At 43.1% G+C, this 17,991-nt stretch overlaps 1 protein-coding gene across 1 annotated transcript in view; it reads left to right on the top strand.

Annotated features, from left to right (window-relative positions):
• ANKRD55 (ankyrin repeat domain 55) overlaps positions 1-17,991 on the top strand; it is a gene marked incomplete at both ends in the record, with an annotated part of 113,216 nt that overhangs the window by 39,093 nt on the left and 56,132 nt on the right. Inside the window, 2 exons of the mRNA XM_080703195.1 lie at positions 3,254-3,363; positions 14,418-14,478. Of these exons, the coding sequence (XP_080559321.1) occupies positions 3,254-3,363; positions 14,418-14,478 (171 nt within the window). The remainder of the gene's footprint in view (positions 1-3,253; positions 3,364-14,417; positions 14,479-17,991) is intronic.

Here is a 17,991-nt window from a genome sequence, read left to right as displayed (position 1 = left end):
GACGTTTGGTGTAATTTCTCCAAAAAATAAGGTTGGTAGAATCCGATTTCTGCCTCTCCTGAATACAAGTCTCCACCACCATCGCGGGGACCGCTTCCAACACCGCCTTCCTCCTAGGTCTTTGCTAAACTCTCTCCTTATAGGTGATGTCCAAGATTCTTAAGAATGCAGAAAAGAAGCAATCCTCCTTTACAGGGAATTTTTCCAAAAGTTCCAGTTCATTTGGATAAGTTTTGTCTGCATCTCCAGTATCCTGGCATCCGCCACGGCCTACTTGACCCCTCTCTGATATTTTTTTTCCTTTCCTTTTCTTTTCCTTTTCCTTTTTTTTTTTTTTTTTTTTAAATAAGAGAAGACAGTATGTGTGGTTTGAGGAGGTTGTGGGATCAGGCACTCAGTAGCACTGTGACCCGGGCCCGGTTTCCCCAGGGGTCCAGCGTGCTCCACATGACTCCATCTGGGGCCCAGAGTCCTGCGACCTGGGCCCCGGCTCTTCCAGGGGTCCGGCGTGCCCCGCCTGACCCCTGCCCGGGGCCCAGGGCCTTGCGACCGGGCCCCGGTTTTTCCAGGGGTCTGGCGTGCTCCATGTGAACCCACCCGGGGCCCAGAGTCCGATGGGGACATTTTTTTAATATCTGAGATGAGCAAAGAGAAAATTTGGATCAAGGAGTGGAGAAAGAGGGTTGAGGTGGTTTCTGAGGTTGATTGCCCTAACCTCCAGAATATGGTAAAAACAAACTTTGAAAATGCAGAATTTCACATTTCTTTGGGTGGACTGTCATGTGAAGGATAGGGAAGAAGTACTTCTCTCAACCACAGTGAATCATGAGGGGCACCCAGAGGGCCTAGAAAGTTGACACCTTTGCAGACAACGCTTTCTAGGAACACATTCTAAGAAGCTGTGTGAGGGAGGCAACAGACCCCACACCAGGTGCTATCACCTTCTAACTCTGCCTGGCCTGTATGTGACTCCTAAGGCAAGAACCTTCCCTGACTCTGCTGAGGCTCACTGGGAAGGAAGGTGTCCTGGGGTTGTACCTGCAACATTAAATTCAAATATTCAAGAGAAACTCGGCAAAAGGGCACTTAGAAATCAAATTTTGGTTACAGTTCCAAATTCAGTGTACAAATAAACTGATCATAGGTGTGTAACCTTGGACAAATCACCTTCACCTCTTTTGACCTCTTTTCTCATTTTTATTTTTATTTTATTTATTTATTTATTTTGGTGGTACTGGGGTTCCTGGAAACCCTTTTACCTCCAGGCTACACTCCCAGACCTATTTTTTATATTTTTTTTTAATTTGGAAACGGGGTCTCTTAAGCCAGCAAACCTGGCTTCAAACCTGCGCCATTCTCCTGTCTCCACCTCCCAAGCACAGTGATTACAAGTGTGTGCCACAACGCCTGGCTCTTTTCTCATTTTTAAAGTGGAGTAAAACTAATAACCTAAGTTTATCATAACTGAAGGAGAAATACATGTGGAATCTTCCAGCAAGTAGTAGGTACAAAACTTACTTGTTGGTTCTGAATAGTGACAAGGGTTTCAGATAGCTCCAATGATTTTCTGACTTTTTTTTCTAAAGGAGAGAAAGAAAAGAAGGAAAAAAAGGAAAACCACATATACACCCAGAGTTCCAGGAAATGTTGCAAAATGACTTTTAAAAAATGTTTCAAAGCTTCCCCCACCGAGGTCTGCTTCTCAAAAACTGTAAAACTTGGGCAACTCTAAAACTTGCCTGGCATGCCTTTCTTTGGGGTCTCCTGATCATATTTTTTCCCCTTTCAATCATAGAACTTGATGACTTAGACATTAGCAGATGTAGCAGTTTTTAATATATTAAAAACAGATTTAGTGCATTAGCAAACTCTGAGTCAAAACTGACAATGCCAAAAAAATATTTGCTTGTACTTGAGGCTTAGGTTTTTTATCAGTATTATAGAACCGCATTCAATAGTATAACCTGTGGCAGATATTTGCCAGACTTTTCAAAACCAAAAGGTTCCTTTTGTATCATTATCTTCCTCCTTCTTCAGGCATTTATTAATGTTGTTGGTTTTCAGTGTTTTCAATATTGTCATATTAAGAGGTGAAGCCTTCAGTCATCTTTCCCATCTTACTGGGAAATCTTAAACTGAACTTTACAAGAATGGAGGAAGGCAGCGAGCCTGTTTCTGAACAAAACAGAGAGTTGTCACATTATTCTTGATAATAATAGTTTCATCCATTTATTAGTCTATTTATAATTGGGTGAATAACCCAGAAGCTTCTAGATGAACATAGGAGGTCTTCTCCACATGCAAGCTAAACGTGGTTATCAAAGGGTTGACTCAGATAAAGCAGTATGGAGCAGAGAGAGGCCTCAGATTACTCTGTCCTTAGACTCCGACTACTCCTGCCCTTTGAAATGGGAGAGAAAGTGGGGAAATGGCCAGGCCAGGGATAAGCACAGGATGTGGTCATGTCAGGTCTCAGTCCACACTGTTAGTAGGCAGCAAGGAGTTCACACTGTTATTTGGGAGGAATTTGAAGTGAGTAAACACAGCCATGGGAACCCACGGAGGGTGCTTGTGATGCGTGTTTATCGAACCAGGGTACCCACATTAAAGTCCTAGCCATTAGAGTGGGGCTCAGGTTAGGTTTCTAGGCACTGGGAAGGGGGAATGGACTAGAAAAAGCAAGGTGCTATCCTTGCAACTACTAGAAAAGGAACTGGGAAGAGAGGATCAGGATCAAGGCCTACTTATCAGACATAGATAAACTGGGACAGAGAATGGAGGCTAGGACTGAGTGATGGCATAGGAGTCCAGTTTTTAGAATTGGACCATGACCTCCAAGTCAGACCATCGCCAACCCGATTTGGAGCTAAGTCCACAGAATTAGAGGCCAGAGCTGGACACTCACCCCCATCACATGCCACCTTGGGACTTAGGAACCAGTGCAGTGCAGGATTAGCAGTGGAATGCCAAAGAGTGGTCCTGGCAATGGGTAGGGAGAGGCAGGAGAGAGAATCTAGGGTGAGTCCACATCTGATGGGGTAAAGTTGCCACAGAAAACTTGGGAATTTGCACATCAAGACCTTCAGCACTCTGTAGATGGATCAGAGTTGGAGTTGTGGTCCTTAACTACTTCAAGTCAAATAAAATATGTGTTTATCCAAAGCAAAGAGGGGGAAGGGAACTAGAGAAAACCTATTGGCCTGTGTTATGTGAGTTCGTGTTATGTAGTGATGTGGTTGCTCCTGTGTTTCAGGGTTGGCTAGAAGGCTGTGTGAGTCTGCTCAGAAATGGTGCCAAGCACAACATTCCAGATAAAAATGGCCGCCTGCCACTGCACGCTGCGACTGCAGAGCCCGACGTGAGGTAAGCAGCCCTGTTCACACCACTGGGAAGGGGGATGCCAGCCAATATGCATTAGAAGGTCATGGAATCCAACTCTGTATCTGATAAAAACAAAATCTTATATTTTTAAGTTGTAGCACATAGGGCCACAATAAAATACTGGGGAATAATCTTAAATTCTAATCTTATTCCCCTTTTACTTTGATAGAGAAAAAAAAAAAAAACTTTTTCTCCTAGTCTTGGAATTAAGAGGAAATGCTCTTAGTCATCACTAAAATTGGTGGGTTTATTCCTTCAGTTAGTCAATTATCAATTCATTAACTATTTGTTCTATAGTCATTACAGCCCAAACATACTTTAGTCCCAGACAGCTCCACAGTGTGCATGGCACAGTCTCTGACTTCCCAGAGCAGACATGCTAGGGAAGGAGTTAAGCAGCACTGGTACACAAAGGGATGAGATGATTTCTAATAATGAAATATGCTTTCCAGAAATCAAACAGGGTAAAAGATCCATGACTGGGCAGAAAGGTTAATGTCTAAACCCAAGGTCTGGCCTGTCTCCAGGAGTTTGGAGGAGGCCAAGGAGCCCAGAGAAGGAGGGAGGACAGAAGAAAAACCTGGAGCGTGACTCCTGGAGGCCAAATGAAGAAAGGCACTCAAAAAGAGAGTGGGTGATTGAGTAGGTCATGTTTGTGAGACAATTGAGCAACCAAGGAAAAAGTTTAACCCCAACAGAGGGTACTTTCCTCATTCTTGTGTTTAGTCGGCTGCTGTCCCTGTTCTCTTGCAGCAGCTGATAACAGCATTTCCTGCTGTGGGCTCTTCCTTCACCTCTGCTGTAGAGAACAGGTCTCAGGGAGGAATTTAGCTTTTCCCAGTCCTAGGCCTCAGGCCAGCACCACAGGGAGTATAATCTGTGTGCCTCCCCTTCTACACCCAAAGCCATAACTAAAGCTCCCTGGGGCTGCAGGAACAAGGCCATAATCTTCCAGGTTGGGGGATAACAAGATTTCTTCACTGCAATAATTTTTTTTCAATAAAGTTAAAGGATTGGGAAATTCTAGTACTCTTCCTGTGGCTTGCTTCTCATTATTTTCTTGAACTACCTCCAAAAATAACAGAAAACTAGAATTTACCCAGAACCCAACAAAGCAAGGAAATTTATAGAAAAAAAAACCCATCAAGCCCAGATGGTTAACAATCAATAAACATCATACGTAAGGAGATGACTCTTTTCCAATAAATTAGGGTGAAAAAGAAACAAGAATGATTTTAAGAGACAATCCACACAAAGATTTGCTCACAAAATTATACTGTTTTTCCAAAGTGGTCTTTAGAAAAATAAGTTTAAAACCTAACTTTCAAGATCATTCTGCCCTGATTTCCTGTGCTTTGCTTTTATCTTACCTCACTTAGAAAAGTCAGTGTGAAATCTACTGATTCTGAAAAAGGTCTATGGGAACAAATAAAACTCAAACCTTTGATGTTTTAACACCTTAATAAAAATTGACTTTTCTGACATAGAATAACTGAGACAGTCCTATGCTGGATGGTGGATGGCTCCATTATCCTCTCGAATCAGCGAATACCCTTCACTCAGCCTGCAGTGGGTAGGAAAGAGGAGTAGAGCAAGCTGCACTCATTTCTGTAGAACTTCAACCTGTGAATGACCCGCTTCACTTCACATTCCACTAAGAAGGACCAGTCATTTGAACACATCAGGATATAAAGAGCTCCAGGGAATATAGTCCCTAGCCAGGAATCTACTTCCCATTGGTGATTCTTTCTCATCCATGAAAGGGGGGCATGAATGTTGATGAAAAGCTAGTCGTCAGCCGGGTGAGGGTGAGGTGGTGCACTGCAATCCTGGTACTCGGAGGCTGAGATAGGAGGGTCTCAGGTTCACAGCCAGCCTCAGCAACTAAGTGAGGCTCTTCGCAACTTAGTGAGACCCTGTTTCAAAATAAAAAATAAAAAATAGGTCTGGGGGTGTAGCTCAAGGTAGAATGCCCCTGGGTTCAATCCAAGTACCACAGAGAGAGAGAGGGAGAGAGAGAGAGAGAGAGAGAGAGAGAGAGAGAGAGAGAGAGAGAAGAGGAGAGGGGAGAGGGGAGAGGGGAGAGAGGGAGGAAGGGGCAAAGTGAGTTGTTTTTGCCATCAACCCATTATACCTGAAAGTGAATTAAGCCTTATCAGTCAAAATCTCATTCAAGTTCAACTAGGTCATTCAATCAGGTTCATAAGCACTGCAATGTAAACTGAAAACTAAGTATACTTTCTCTTTTGCTGACTTGTATGTCTGTTTCTTTTTGTGTTTAGCAGTGCCCCTGGACACTCCAGTATCTAAATTACACTGGGGGCCGGGCGTCGTGGCGCACGCTTGTAATCCCCAAGCTTGGGAGGCTGAGACAAGAGGATCGCACAGGTTCAGAGCTGGCCTCAGCTACTTAGTGAGGCTCTCAGAAACTTAGTGAGACCCTGTTTCCAAATAAAGTATAAAATAGGTCTGGGAGTATAGCCCACAGGTAGAAAGCCTCTGGGTTCTACCCCCAGTACCACACACACACACACACACACACACAAAAAAAAAAAAAAATAATAATAATAATAATAATAATAATAATAAATAAAATAAATTACACTTGGGTCACTGGGAAAGCAGAGGGTTGTGGCTTCTCCTCTCAAAATTGTACTTAGTGTCCCAACACCCTTGAATGAGTTGAAACCAGAAAAATCAACTCTTTTTGTGTACTGATGACATGGTTCTAAATGGACATGATTCTAAAGGATAAAATCCTGCTCTAGTTATTATACTACTAGCTGCTTTAATTAATAAAGTCCAAAAGTTGAGGTTAACTACTCCAAAGTCAACATTTTTATTTCTAGTTAATGTCCTCCAGAATTAATTGGGTTAAACTCTAACCCCTATAACAAATCAACTCTACCTAGAGAATATTTGGAAACCAGCTCACATTAAATGATTCCCTACAGAATCACATTGCTAAAAATTAGATATTTTATAGTTTTTTATTGAGAAATTTTATGGCATGGCAAGATTTAGTAAAGATGTAATTTTGTACTAAGTAACACTTGCACTGAAGCAGAACCAAGTCGGCTCTGCAGAGCTGGGCTGCAGTCCTCCATTTGTTTTTGCATCAGCATAAACTTGACATTGCTTCCTGAGAGCCAGGCATGGTGGGCACATGCTTGTTATCTCAGTACTTGGGAGACTAAGGCAGGAGATTGCAGGTTCGAGGACAGCCTCAACAATTATTGAGACATCAAACTAGCAAGACCTTGTTTCCAAATAAAAATAAAATAGGGCTGGGGGGTATAGCTCAGAAGTAGAATGAATGCCTCTGTGCTCAAACCCCAGTGCCAAAAAAAAAAAAAAAAAAAGAATTGTTTCCTGAGAAACAAAGAACTGGTCTGGTTTGTAGGTATTTCCTAATACCACAACTATAATGGGGAAGGTGGAGACCTTCCATTACGCCCTGTGAGCCTGTTTGACTACTCGGTTTTCCTAAGTAGACACAACCTTAGGCTAAAGCATGTAGGTCTGCACTTAACTTAAAACAATGATAATGATGATAAGGAAGAGGAGAAGGAACAGGAGAGGAGGCGGCGACTGCATTGGTCATTACCACGCCCTGAACAAGGTTCCAGTGCTTCCCGTGTTCTGCTTCACTTAATCTTTAACATTCCTATATGCAGTAGGCAACATTTTCTATCCCCATTTCCACTAAGAAAGCTGATACATGAAGATAACCTGTCCAATGGGTCTGCTGTGCCCCTGGGACCCATTATTGTGAAGCTTGTAGGGGTTTTTTTTTGTGTATGTTTTGTTTGTTTTGTGTTTTTTTTTTGTGTGTGTGGTACTGGGGGTAGAACCCAGAGGCTTTCTACCTGTGGGCTATACTCCCAGACCTATTTTATATTTTATATGGAAACAGGGTCTCACTAAGTTGCTGAGAGCCTCACTGAGTAGCTGAGGCTGGCTTCGAACCGGTGTGATCCTCCTGTCTCAGCCTCCCAAGTGCAGGGATTACAACCGTATGCCACTATGCCCGGCAAGCTTGTAGAATTTAAAATAATGGCCATATTCTAACCATATGCCCTTGGCCTACATTGAGAGGCTTTATGAGAAACAGCCTTAAAAAAAAAAGAAAAAAAAAAAACTTAGTGGCTTAGCACCCTGACATATTTTAGGCATTACAGCATCTAAAAAAATCTATTAAAAAACAAGAGCCAGACATGGTGGTACACGCTTGTAATCCCAGCATTTGGGAGGCTGAGACCAAAGGATCGTGGTTTACCAACAGCCCGAGCTACTTAGCGAGGCCCTTCGCAACTCAGTGAGAACCTGTTTCAAAAATTTTTTAAAATACTAAAAAATAGGGCTTGGGGGTGTAGCTTGGAGGTAGAATGCCCCTGGGTTCCATCCCCAGTACCAAAAAAAAAAAAAAAAACCCAGGAAAAGTTTTTGCTAAAGACGAATTACTGTGATTCTCCTAAGAAAATTTTCTCTCTTTATAAACTTAGAAAATTCAAAACCCACCCAGCTGGGCATGTTGTCACACACTTGTAATCCCAGTGCTTGGGAGGCTGAGACAGGTGAATCTCACAGGTTTGAAGCCAGCCTCAGCTACTTAGTGAGGCTCTCAGCAACTTACTGAGACCCTGTTTCCAAATAAAGTATAAAATAGGTCTGGGAGTATATCCTGGAGGTGGAAAGCCCCTGGGTTCCACCCCTACAGTACCACAAAAAAAAAAAAAAAGTTCAAAACCCAATTTGAATCCCACCTCTGCCATATTTGTAGGACTATAAATCACATCTTCATTAATCTTCCCTTGTTTTCTTTTTGTCCAATTTTTTTATTTACCTTGATTTATTTCATATAAAGGTACTAGAATCCTTGTTGGGTTGAAGTCAAGGGTGGCTAGGAGTCAGGTGGAGTTTGAATCGGGCTCCATCTCTTACCAATCATTTTATCCTGGAAGACTCGATATGTCAAGGGCCAGCTAGCTTTCTTTCTAGAAAGTAGGGAGAACGCAGCACTTAGCATAGAGGAAAGTAGTCAAAAGTAATGAGAAAAACACACAAAAACTACTGAACCTAGTGCATTTTCCGTGTTCAGAAAGTGTGGTGATGCTATTGAAGATGACGATAATGATACTGACAACGATGATGGTGGAAGTCAGATAAACACCATAGATACGCACTGAAGAATGAATCCCTCTGACTGCCACTTCACCGGCTCTCATCCTAATCTTTACCTTGGCATTCACCGACCCACAAAAATACACACACGTACAGACCTGTGTACACACAGTCCACATCCTTGTGGCGTGCGTGCACATTTCCTGCAAAGGATGTTCAGGTATGAACAGCACTCCCGCACATGGTGACCTGAGGACATGGGCTGCGGCGAGGCTGAGAACTCAGTGAACAGGAAACCAACCATTCAACTCCTCTACACCTCCCTTTGCTGCCTTTATTAGTGTAGATACATCTGTATTTTTCTCCTAAAAGTAAGCAGAATAAGATGCACAGACCACATGGTGGCCTTGTACAAAAGTGTTTATCCTGGTGTTTGAATCTGCTGACCCTCAGGTTTCCAAACAGCAAGCCCTTTCCGCTTGGTGCTTCCTGGCTGCTTATAAACAAGCCGAGGAGACTCTTGGGTTGGCCCTTTGCCTGCAGAGGGATTTTGGGTTCTCTGATGGAAACAAATCTCTTGAGAAGCTATCAGTTCTAATCTTCATCATGGGCTAAACACCCGCCCCGCGAGGATTGAAGCAGGTACAGGGATAAGTGGTTTAGAATTATGACACAAGGGCATGTTGGGTCCACAAGAGCAAAGGAGCGCAGGTTTCATCTCTCCAGTCCTCTCCCTGCTTTGAGCCCTCTGCTTCTCTCTTGCAGCTCCCCAGGGCTGTTCTGGCTCCCTTGGTCGGGACATACAGAGGGTACCCACGTGTGAGAGGGGGCATGGTCATTACGACAAAGCCCAAAGAGAAAAGAGTTGTGTTTGTACAAGGCTGCACATGCTAGTGCTGGAAAGCAAGCAACAATTTCTTCTGAAAGCAGCCACGGGGCTCTCTGAAGGCCTTTTCGTGGTTTCCATGGTAACTGGCAAGTCTCCAGCGCCCCCTCCTCCTCCCCCATCCACCTTAGCGCCAGCAGCTTTGCCTCTTTTCACTCCTCTTGACTACAGCCATGGGGAAGAAGAAAATGATTTCCTTGGGGTCCTGTTCTCTAGTTAACCAAGTGCTGTGTCTAACCAGGGCAGAAGTTTCACTACAGTACTTTCACACGCAGGCAGCTGCAGGGACAGGAAGAAGAGATGGCTGGCTTAGGGCCATTTTCCCCACCATCACTGGGCTACCAGAACAGAGCTGGGAGCTCAGAGCTAGCAAAACAGAAAAGCTTACAGAAATGAATTACTCCCAGGTTGCAGGTTGCTTCTAGCTTTCTCTCTCTCTCTCCCCCTCCCTTCTTTAATGGTGATCAGGGGAGACCCAGAAAAAAGGGTGGGAGTTTCTAAAAATAGTAATCATCAGGCTGGTTATAGTAGCGCATGCTTGTAATCCCAGCCTTCAGGAGGCAGAGACCAGAGAATCGCAGTTCACAGACAGCCTTAGCTACTTAGCAAGGCCCTTTGCAACTCAATGAGACCCTGTCTCAAAAATAAAAAGACTAAAAAATAGGGCTGAAGTTGTAGCTTGGAGGTAAAATGCCCCTGGGATCCATCCCCAGTACTGAAAAAAAAAAATGTAATCATTATATAGAACCAAGGGTAGCACCAAAAGCTATTCTAAGTGATTTTTATGCATTGACCTCAAATCATAGCAAATATTTAGAAACTGAGTATTATTATCCTCTCATTTCACAGTTAAGATTTAGCTCTGAGAATTTTGTAGTCTGCCCAAGGCCTATCCTGGTGGGTAAGGGGCAGGGAGCAGGCTGGGCTGGCCTGCATTTCTGGGATGAGGGGCATCCTTATGCTGATGCCTGGGAGCTCCCAGAGCAGGTGGAATTTGAGCTGGTGCTTATTAGGGTTTTGGGCAGAAATTGTCCTAGTCACCATAGCGTGAAATGGGAGGTCTGGGAAAACAAGAGAAAGAGGTCTACAAGTTGTCTGTTGACTGAGAAGATGTGGACAGGTATCCTGTAGATTACTTCCATTCACAGTATAGCATGGAAACACCAGGCTGAAAAGCAGATCTGGTTTTTAGTTCAGGTGAGATCATCAAGGCATTATGTGGTGGCCTTAGAAAGCAATATGGGCCTCAGATTCCTTGTTCTCATAAAATGATGAGAGAGAGAGAAGGAGGAGGAAGAGGAGGAGGAGGAGGAGGAGGAGGAGGAGGAGGAGGGAGTCAGGCAATACAGATTGGTGTACATCTATTATGATCATGGCAAGAAGAAAAGAAATATCAAAAGGAGGCACCTGAAGAAAGTCTAATGAAAGATTATTTAATATTAACCAACAAAAGATGATAATATAACTCCATACCCACCTGACCTCTCCTAAAAGAGTAAAATAATGCCACAGTCCCTAGGCCAAAAGAGACAAGGAAAGGATCATTATTGGACCCTCTACGAGCTGCGGTGGTAGCTCTGACTATAGGAGAGGCTTTCCATAGAGGAAGGCAACCACTGCCGGCAAAGAGCTGGCATCCTCCCTTCTCCCACTGGTGCTCCCATGAGCCAAGCCCCTTAGGAAGTCAGAGGGGGAGAGGACCTGGTTGATGCCAAGCTCCCAGGCCAGCCTCAGAACAGGGCACTGCAGAGCAGGGAATAGAATGTAAGAGACAAGAAGAGACACATCCAGTTACAGGGTTCATCCCACAACCTTCAGAGCCCCGCCCAGGATGTGGTTAAGAGGTCTCATCTACCCACCCCCATCCTAATTGCTCAGAGCAAGATCTCCAGCGAGATCACTGTGTCTGAGCAGCCCCAGAAGATCATGTCTGGCCACAGGTGAGCTGGGCCTATCACAGGTGAGGATAAGCACCCTGGACCACAGCTCCCCTCCCCCTGGGCCTCCCCTTCCCACTGTTCCTCTGCACTTCAGCCCAAGTGGGCGCTAGAAATTAAACAATTACCTCTAATAGACAAAGACAGACACAGAGGAGATAGTCATCAGTTAAGCCCTGCCCACATCCATAAAGCAGCAATAGAGAAACTAAACCCAGCAGTGAAATAATGACAAAGACTAAAACAGTGTAGACTAAAATCCAATTATTTTAACAATAGTACCTTCCTCCAAGATGGAGGATGAGTCTAGAACTCAGTATCTATGAAAGAGACATATGGCTCACAGTCACACCAGAGTTCCTTTGAAGTCTGTGTGTCTGGATCTTCCCACCTGCTGTGTCCTTCTGTCCTTCGTACCACTGCCGTCAGGGCCTCTACTGCACACAGGAGGCTACAGAGGCTCAGAGAGGGCAGACAGCTGTGAGGCCAGAACGACATTACAGCAGCAGCCTGGCACCACATAAGACGGGGATGAGACTAGATTTCAACCAGAGGCTCCCTGTGCACCTGCACGCAAACGACCCGCATTCCGCCCTATTTAAGTCTCTCTTGAAGAGTATCTGCTACTGAGGCGAGGTGATCATACCACCCCCCCCCCATAGTAAGTAGCAACTTAAAGGTGGGGCTTGAGATGTTATCTCAACTGAGAGACAATGAAAATGGGGTGGGGGTATTTTAAACACTTTTACTTGGCAAATAAACCTTCCAAAGACAATTTTGAATTTTCCTCACTGCAGCGGCGGCCCACCCGCCATTCTTTATCCTTTTGGTGCTGTCCACTGATAAGCTCCCTCAGTGCCTTTCTCAATGGTTTCCAAACCTGGCTTTTACCAGGATCTCAATAGCTTTTCTAAACTGCAGAGGCTTCACAGACCTACAGGGTTAGAAACCCTGAGGCTGGAATGAGCTATCTGGTGACTCTCCAAGGCTCAAATGCCTAGGGTAGAGAGTGCCAGAAGTAACACTCACTGTGTTCTGGGCACACTTTAGATGCATCATATACATTCGCTCATTTAATCCTCACAATGAGTGATAAGATGGGTAGATATCACCCCTATGTCACAGATGAGGAAGCCTAGCTGAGAGAAGTCGAGAAGCTTGCCTGAGATCACAGAGCTGGGTGGTGACAGAGCTGGAATATGAACCCAGGCAGCCTGGCTCCAGAGGCTGCACCCCTAAGCACAGTGCCCGCTGCCTCTCTCTCACAAGTAAACCTGGTCAAGTGTGATTAGAACTTGATCTTGAGAATCATTGATCATTGTTTTATCCTTACTACGTCTCATATTTAGATATTTGTAAGTTCTTATAAAGACTGGGAAGCCGGGCATGGTGGCGCACGCTTGTTATCCCAGCATTCGGGAGGCTGAGACTGGAGAATTGCAGTTCGTGGACAGCCTCAGCTACTTAGTGAGGCCCTGTTTCAAAATAAAGAATAAAAAATAGGGCAGGGGTTATATCTTGGAGGTCAAATGCCCCTGGGTTTCATCCCCAACACTCCCCCCCAAAAAAAAAGACTGGGGAAAATTGTAAATGCTATTTGCCAATATAATCTATGCATCTAAAAGGCATGCCAAATGTACCTATAATTGGGGTAGGATAGAATAAACAAAAGAAATAGGTAAAAAGGAGATAGAAAACCTGGGTATGGTGGCAGGGATGCAGCTCAGTGGTAGAATGACTCTGGATTCAACCCCCAGTACCACAAAAAAATTTTAAAAAGGAGAAGAAAATAAAATTTTTGTTCAAAAGTTCCATATAGCCGGGCGTGGTGGCACATGCTTGTAATCCCCATGCTTGGGAGGTGGAGGCAGGAGGATCGCGCAGGTTCGAAGCCAGCCTCACTGGCTTAAGAGATCCTGTTTCCAAATAAAAATATAAAATAGGTCTGGGAGTGTAGCCCAGAGGTAGAAGGGATGGCCATCCCCAGTACCACACACACACACACACACAAAAAGTTCCTTATACTTTTCCAGGCCCGCCACTCCTTAAGCCTAATCTATCACTCCCAAATTTCTGGGAAATCTGTAAATCTTAACCAAAAATTCACATACGATAATTTCCTTGTACATAGCTAATTAATCCCCAATAAGCAGTTTAAGCAAGAGAGATACAATATCTTGAGAAACCTGTAATTTAGGGAGATTTCCAGCCATATCTATTGATAAGACAATGAAGACCATGTCAGCCTAAGGATACTGAAAATTATCAAACCATCACTGATATCACTGATGTTATCCTTACATTTCTTCCATACTCACCTTTCACTAGGTTTCCATTAAAATAAGAGCCAGGACCACCCCCCATAACACACACACACACACACACACACACACACACACAGTACACACTACACACACACATACACACACACACACTACACACACACACACACACACACACACACACACACACACACATCTCCCTCTCTAGAGATAGCCCTCATTCTCCCTGGAATGTGTGCTCCTTGCTTTCCTAAATAAATCTCTGTCTATGCATCTAACTGACTCATGCTGAAATTCTTTTCCATCAAACAAGAGAAGGACCTCGTTGGTCTTGAGTTAGGTTCCCCTCTCTCATCTGGGAACTCCTTGGGACCCTTTTCCACATCATCTCTGCTCCCATGACAGAATGAAAAAGTCTGAAAGCACTGCATAAGTTTAAATGAAATGAATAAAGAATTAGCACAAGATGATTTGGGTCTCTGAAGTCTCTGCAGGTGGCATAAGATGAGCCTAGGGAATAATGGACCCCAGCCTCACTTTCTCCATCCCCTCCGCCCCTACAGGAATACTAAGATGGCCTAAGATGGAGAGGAGGTGGGAGAAGGCCAAGGGGTTGATGCTTCCTAGCAGGTGTCCTCTCACTTATCATGCTGGCCACTTTTCCTAGGATCTTTTACTCAGATAAATGGAAAGGACCATCATTTTTATTTGGAGCCCTTTGCCTGGCTGGGTATCTAATGCCGTGTTTTATACTGGTTCTAAGGGCCTGTGACTGCACTGTTGAGCTCCTTCCATCTTTCCTTCCAGGCTCCTGACAGTCCTCCTGCAGCAGTCCAACCTCAGTGAGATCAACCACCAGGACAATGAGGTGAGTCGCCTTCTCAGCCCACAGGCAGCCGTTTTGCATGTGTGTGCATGTGGGGGATTTCCTGGATTGTTGTAACTCTTGTCGAGGAAGAAAGAGTACATTTTTTCATCCTCCTGCCTTGACAAGAAAACCTGTATCTTATTAATGTTCAAGCAGAAATATATGGTTGTGAATAGCTTTTAACAGAAAAGGCTTTAATTACATTAAGTACTTAAGTATTAATTATATGTCTAAAATGTCGTAATTTTCCTCTGGACATTGAGAAACAGGCATTGCTCTCTTCTGTCTTCTCAAGTCCCTGAAACTTAGATGAAAAATGATGGCTCCAGATGTCTTCTCTCTGAGCAAAAGGAGAGAGAGAGAGAGAGAGAGAGAGAGAGAGAGAGAGAGAGAGAGAGAAGAGAGAAGAGAGAAGAGAGAAGAGAGAAGAGAGAAGAGAGAAGAGAGAAGAGAGAAGAGAGAAGAGAGAAGAGAGAAGAGAGTTAGTTAGTTCTAGGCTACCTACTCTAGAAGCCACATTATTAATCCCAGCATCCACAGTCATTGTTTCCTCTTTGCAAAGACAATATTGTAGAAGGCTTCTAAAGAGTGTTTGCTCATGAGCAAAGTTCTTAAGGGAGAGTAGGTTCACATAACAGAGCTGTACTAGAGTAACTGAGGGTCTCATTATATTTACATAACTCTTAAGAGCAATACTGATTTTCATTAGTCAACTAGATTTCTTTAATAAGCTTCTCAAAACCAACACAAATTTTTGTTGCTTTATGGAATTTATTTATAAATATGTACTTGGTTTGGCTGTACTTCAAGGTCTAGGAACTTAAAAAAGTCTAGTAACACTAAAAATGCATGTACAGAAGATGCTATTCCACACCACTTTCAAGGAAACCAACTGGCCAAAGACAATGATATAGGGGTAGGCTCCCTAATAGCTGCCTCCTGGGCTGGATCCCCAACTGTCTCGAGCCTTCTGATTAAAGGCTTCCTCCTGACCAGCACTAATGACCACAGCAAAAGCCCCTGCCTGCAGCTTGAGCCTGAGGTTGGGCTCTTACTCATCTCAGGATCACACACTGCTTTCACTCCCCAAATTTTCAGTGGTTTAAAGCCAAACCTCAGAGGACAGAAGATTGCACTGTCTGAAACTTCTGCTTTAAAAATGAGAACCAGAGATGGGACAAACACCCTTCACTCTCTGCCCATGGCGTGAAAACAGAGTGCTTGAGTGGTCAGCATATTGGGCAACCCCTTCCTTCACATTCGGCCTCTGCCCTCACCCCTAGATAGGTCTTATTTAGGACGGTGGTGATTCAGTCATCCATGCCCTCCAGCTAAATTCCACTTATAGGACTTCAGTTCTGTCCACCTCTGGGCTGAAGTACCAGCGCCCAACAAAGTCATAGTACCCTGCTTTTTCCCCACCTCTGAGGAGCCTCAGGCTGGAGGAAACAATGAAAGTAGGCACAAGTCTTCCTAAGAGCCGTCATCTTAACGCCTTGAGATAATGTGTGGGAAATACTTTCCTCATGCAAAGTGACCTCTGTGAAAGAGATTCCTCCTGCTACCAGAGCAGCCACAGAGCCTCTGGGCTGCAAGTTCACAGAGCAGTGGCCTCAAAAGGAACACTTCCTCCCAGTGTCACGGATTCCTCTCCAGACTATGTCACGGCAGCTCTGAAATCCACCTGAAGCCAACCGCTATTGCTTGCCTGTGTTTTTATATTAAATATTAATAATATAATTAAACCTATTTAATATTTATATATTAAAGGTATGTGTACCTTTAATAGATAGGTCTTATATCTTTAATATATAGTCATCCCTAGATACCCATGGGAAATTGGTTCCAGGACCCTGAAGATGCTCAAGTCCCTTATATAAAATGGTGTAGTATTTGCAAAATAACCTATGTAGATCATACTGTGTACTCTAACTCATCTCTTAGATTACTTAAAATACTAATAAATAATACCAAATACACTTTAAGTTCTGAGAAAACAGTTGCTATTCTGTATTGTTTAGGGAATTGTATTCTTATTCTATTTGTATTGTGTTGTTATTCTATATTTTTTAAGGAAAAATGTTAGTACATGTTTAGCACTGACATGATGTTTTTGATCCATGGTTGACTGAACATATGGATGTGGACTATATATATATACATATATATAATATAGTATATATAGTCATTATATATAATATAGTATATATAGTCATTATATGTAATATAGTATATATATAATATAGTGTGTGTATATATATATAGTCATTGCTAACATGAACCAATTAGCATACATTTGCCATTTGCAAGGGCAAGAAGCTCTTTGCCATTGAGAAATAAGGGCAATTCTGAGGTGAGGGGTACAATTTTCAAATGGAAAGAACACAGCTCAGACTTTCTTTTTCATCACCTGGGTGAAGTCCCTGTATTGGGCTTCTCAATGTTTTGGACAAACACTCTCTTTTTTTCCCCTCCCTCAATCATTTTGCAATGAGCTCCAAGTACAACGTAGCTTCCATTGCATAGAGGGAAGTTGTAGGGGTAACAGACACACCCTACATCTGCTAACAACCAAGAAACAAAAACAGCAAAGCCCAAAGCTGCAAGGAAAAGTGGAGGTTAGTGTTGGTGAAGCATTATGTCTCCTGATGACAAGAGGAAAGAGCCAGGCAGCCTTCTCAGTTTAATGAACTTATTTTCCAGAAATAACTATGTTGTGGAAGACCTCACTAAATTGCTGAAGCTGGCTCAAAACTGAGATCCTCCCGTCTCAGCCTCCCAAGTACTGGGATCATAAGGGTGTGCCACCACACTCGACATAATAAACACCACAGATGTATTAAACACTGAAACCAAGGAATAGAGAGATGCAAGGAGAAAGAAAAAAACTAATATCTGAAACCATTTTATAACTGCTGAAGTAAAACAAAATATGATATTATTTTATTTTAGAAAAGCAGAAATCACTTAAGAGGCTGTCCTAAATTGAACTCAATGACTTAAAACACTTCTTTTGTATTCCTGGTTTTTTCTTACTTACACTTGCTTTTTAAGCATTTAAATATTACAAGGAATGCTAGAAAGTCTACCCTGATACCTCTGCCCCCTAGTAGTCACTGTTTGATGTGTCTCTTTCCAAGTTTTTTATCTTCATAGAAACCATGGAGTATTGTATGTTTTTCTACAATTTTGTTTTAATTCAAGACTATGTCATAGAACTCTATTCATATTAATAAACATAGAGATACTTTTAAATGTTTTCATAGTGTCATGTACTATATACAAATACCTCTGTCTAGTCAGTCCCTATGAATAAATATTTAGGTTGTCTCCAATTTTCACAATCATAAACACAACCTAAAGAGTAGTCTTATATATACAAATCTCCTTAAGTGCCTCATTCAAGCATTTCTCTAGAAAAGTCACTGAGTAGTGGGGAGCATACAACTTTATTTTTAATACACACTGCCTCATTGTTCCTCAAAATAGCTCTATCAAAGCCGAGTATGGTGG

This window comes from Muscardinus avellanarius, assembly GCF_963383645.1.
Source record: "Muscardinus avellanarius genome assembly, chromosome: 1".
NCBI classification, from domain to species: Eukaryota; Metazoa; Chordata; class Mammalia; order Rodentia; family Gliridae; genus Muscardinus; species Muscardinus avellanarius.
This window is presented reverse-complemented; position numbering and strand designations above follow the sequence as displayed.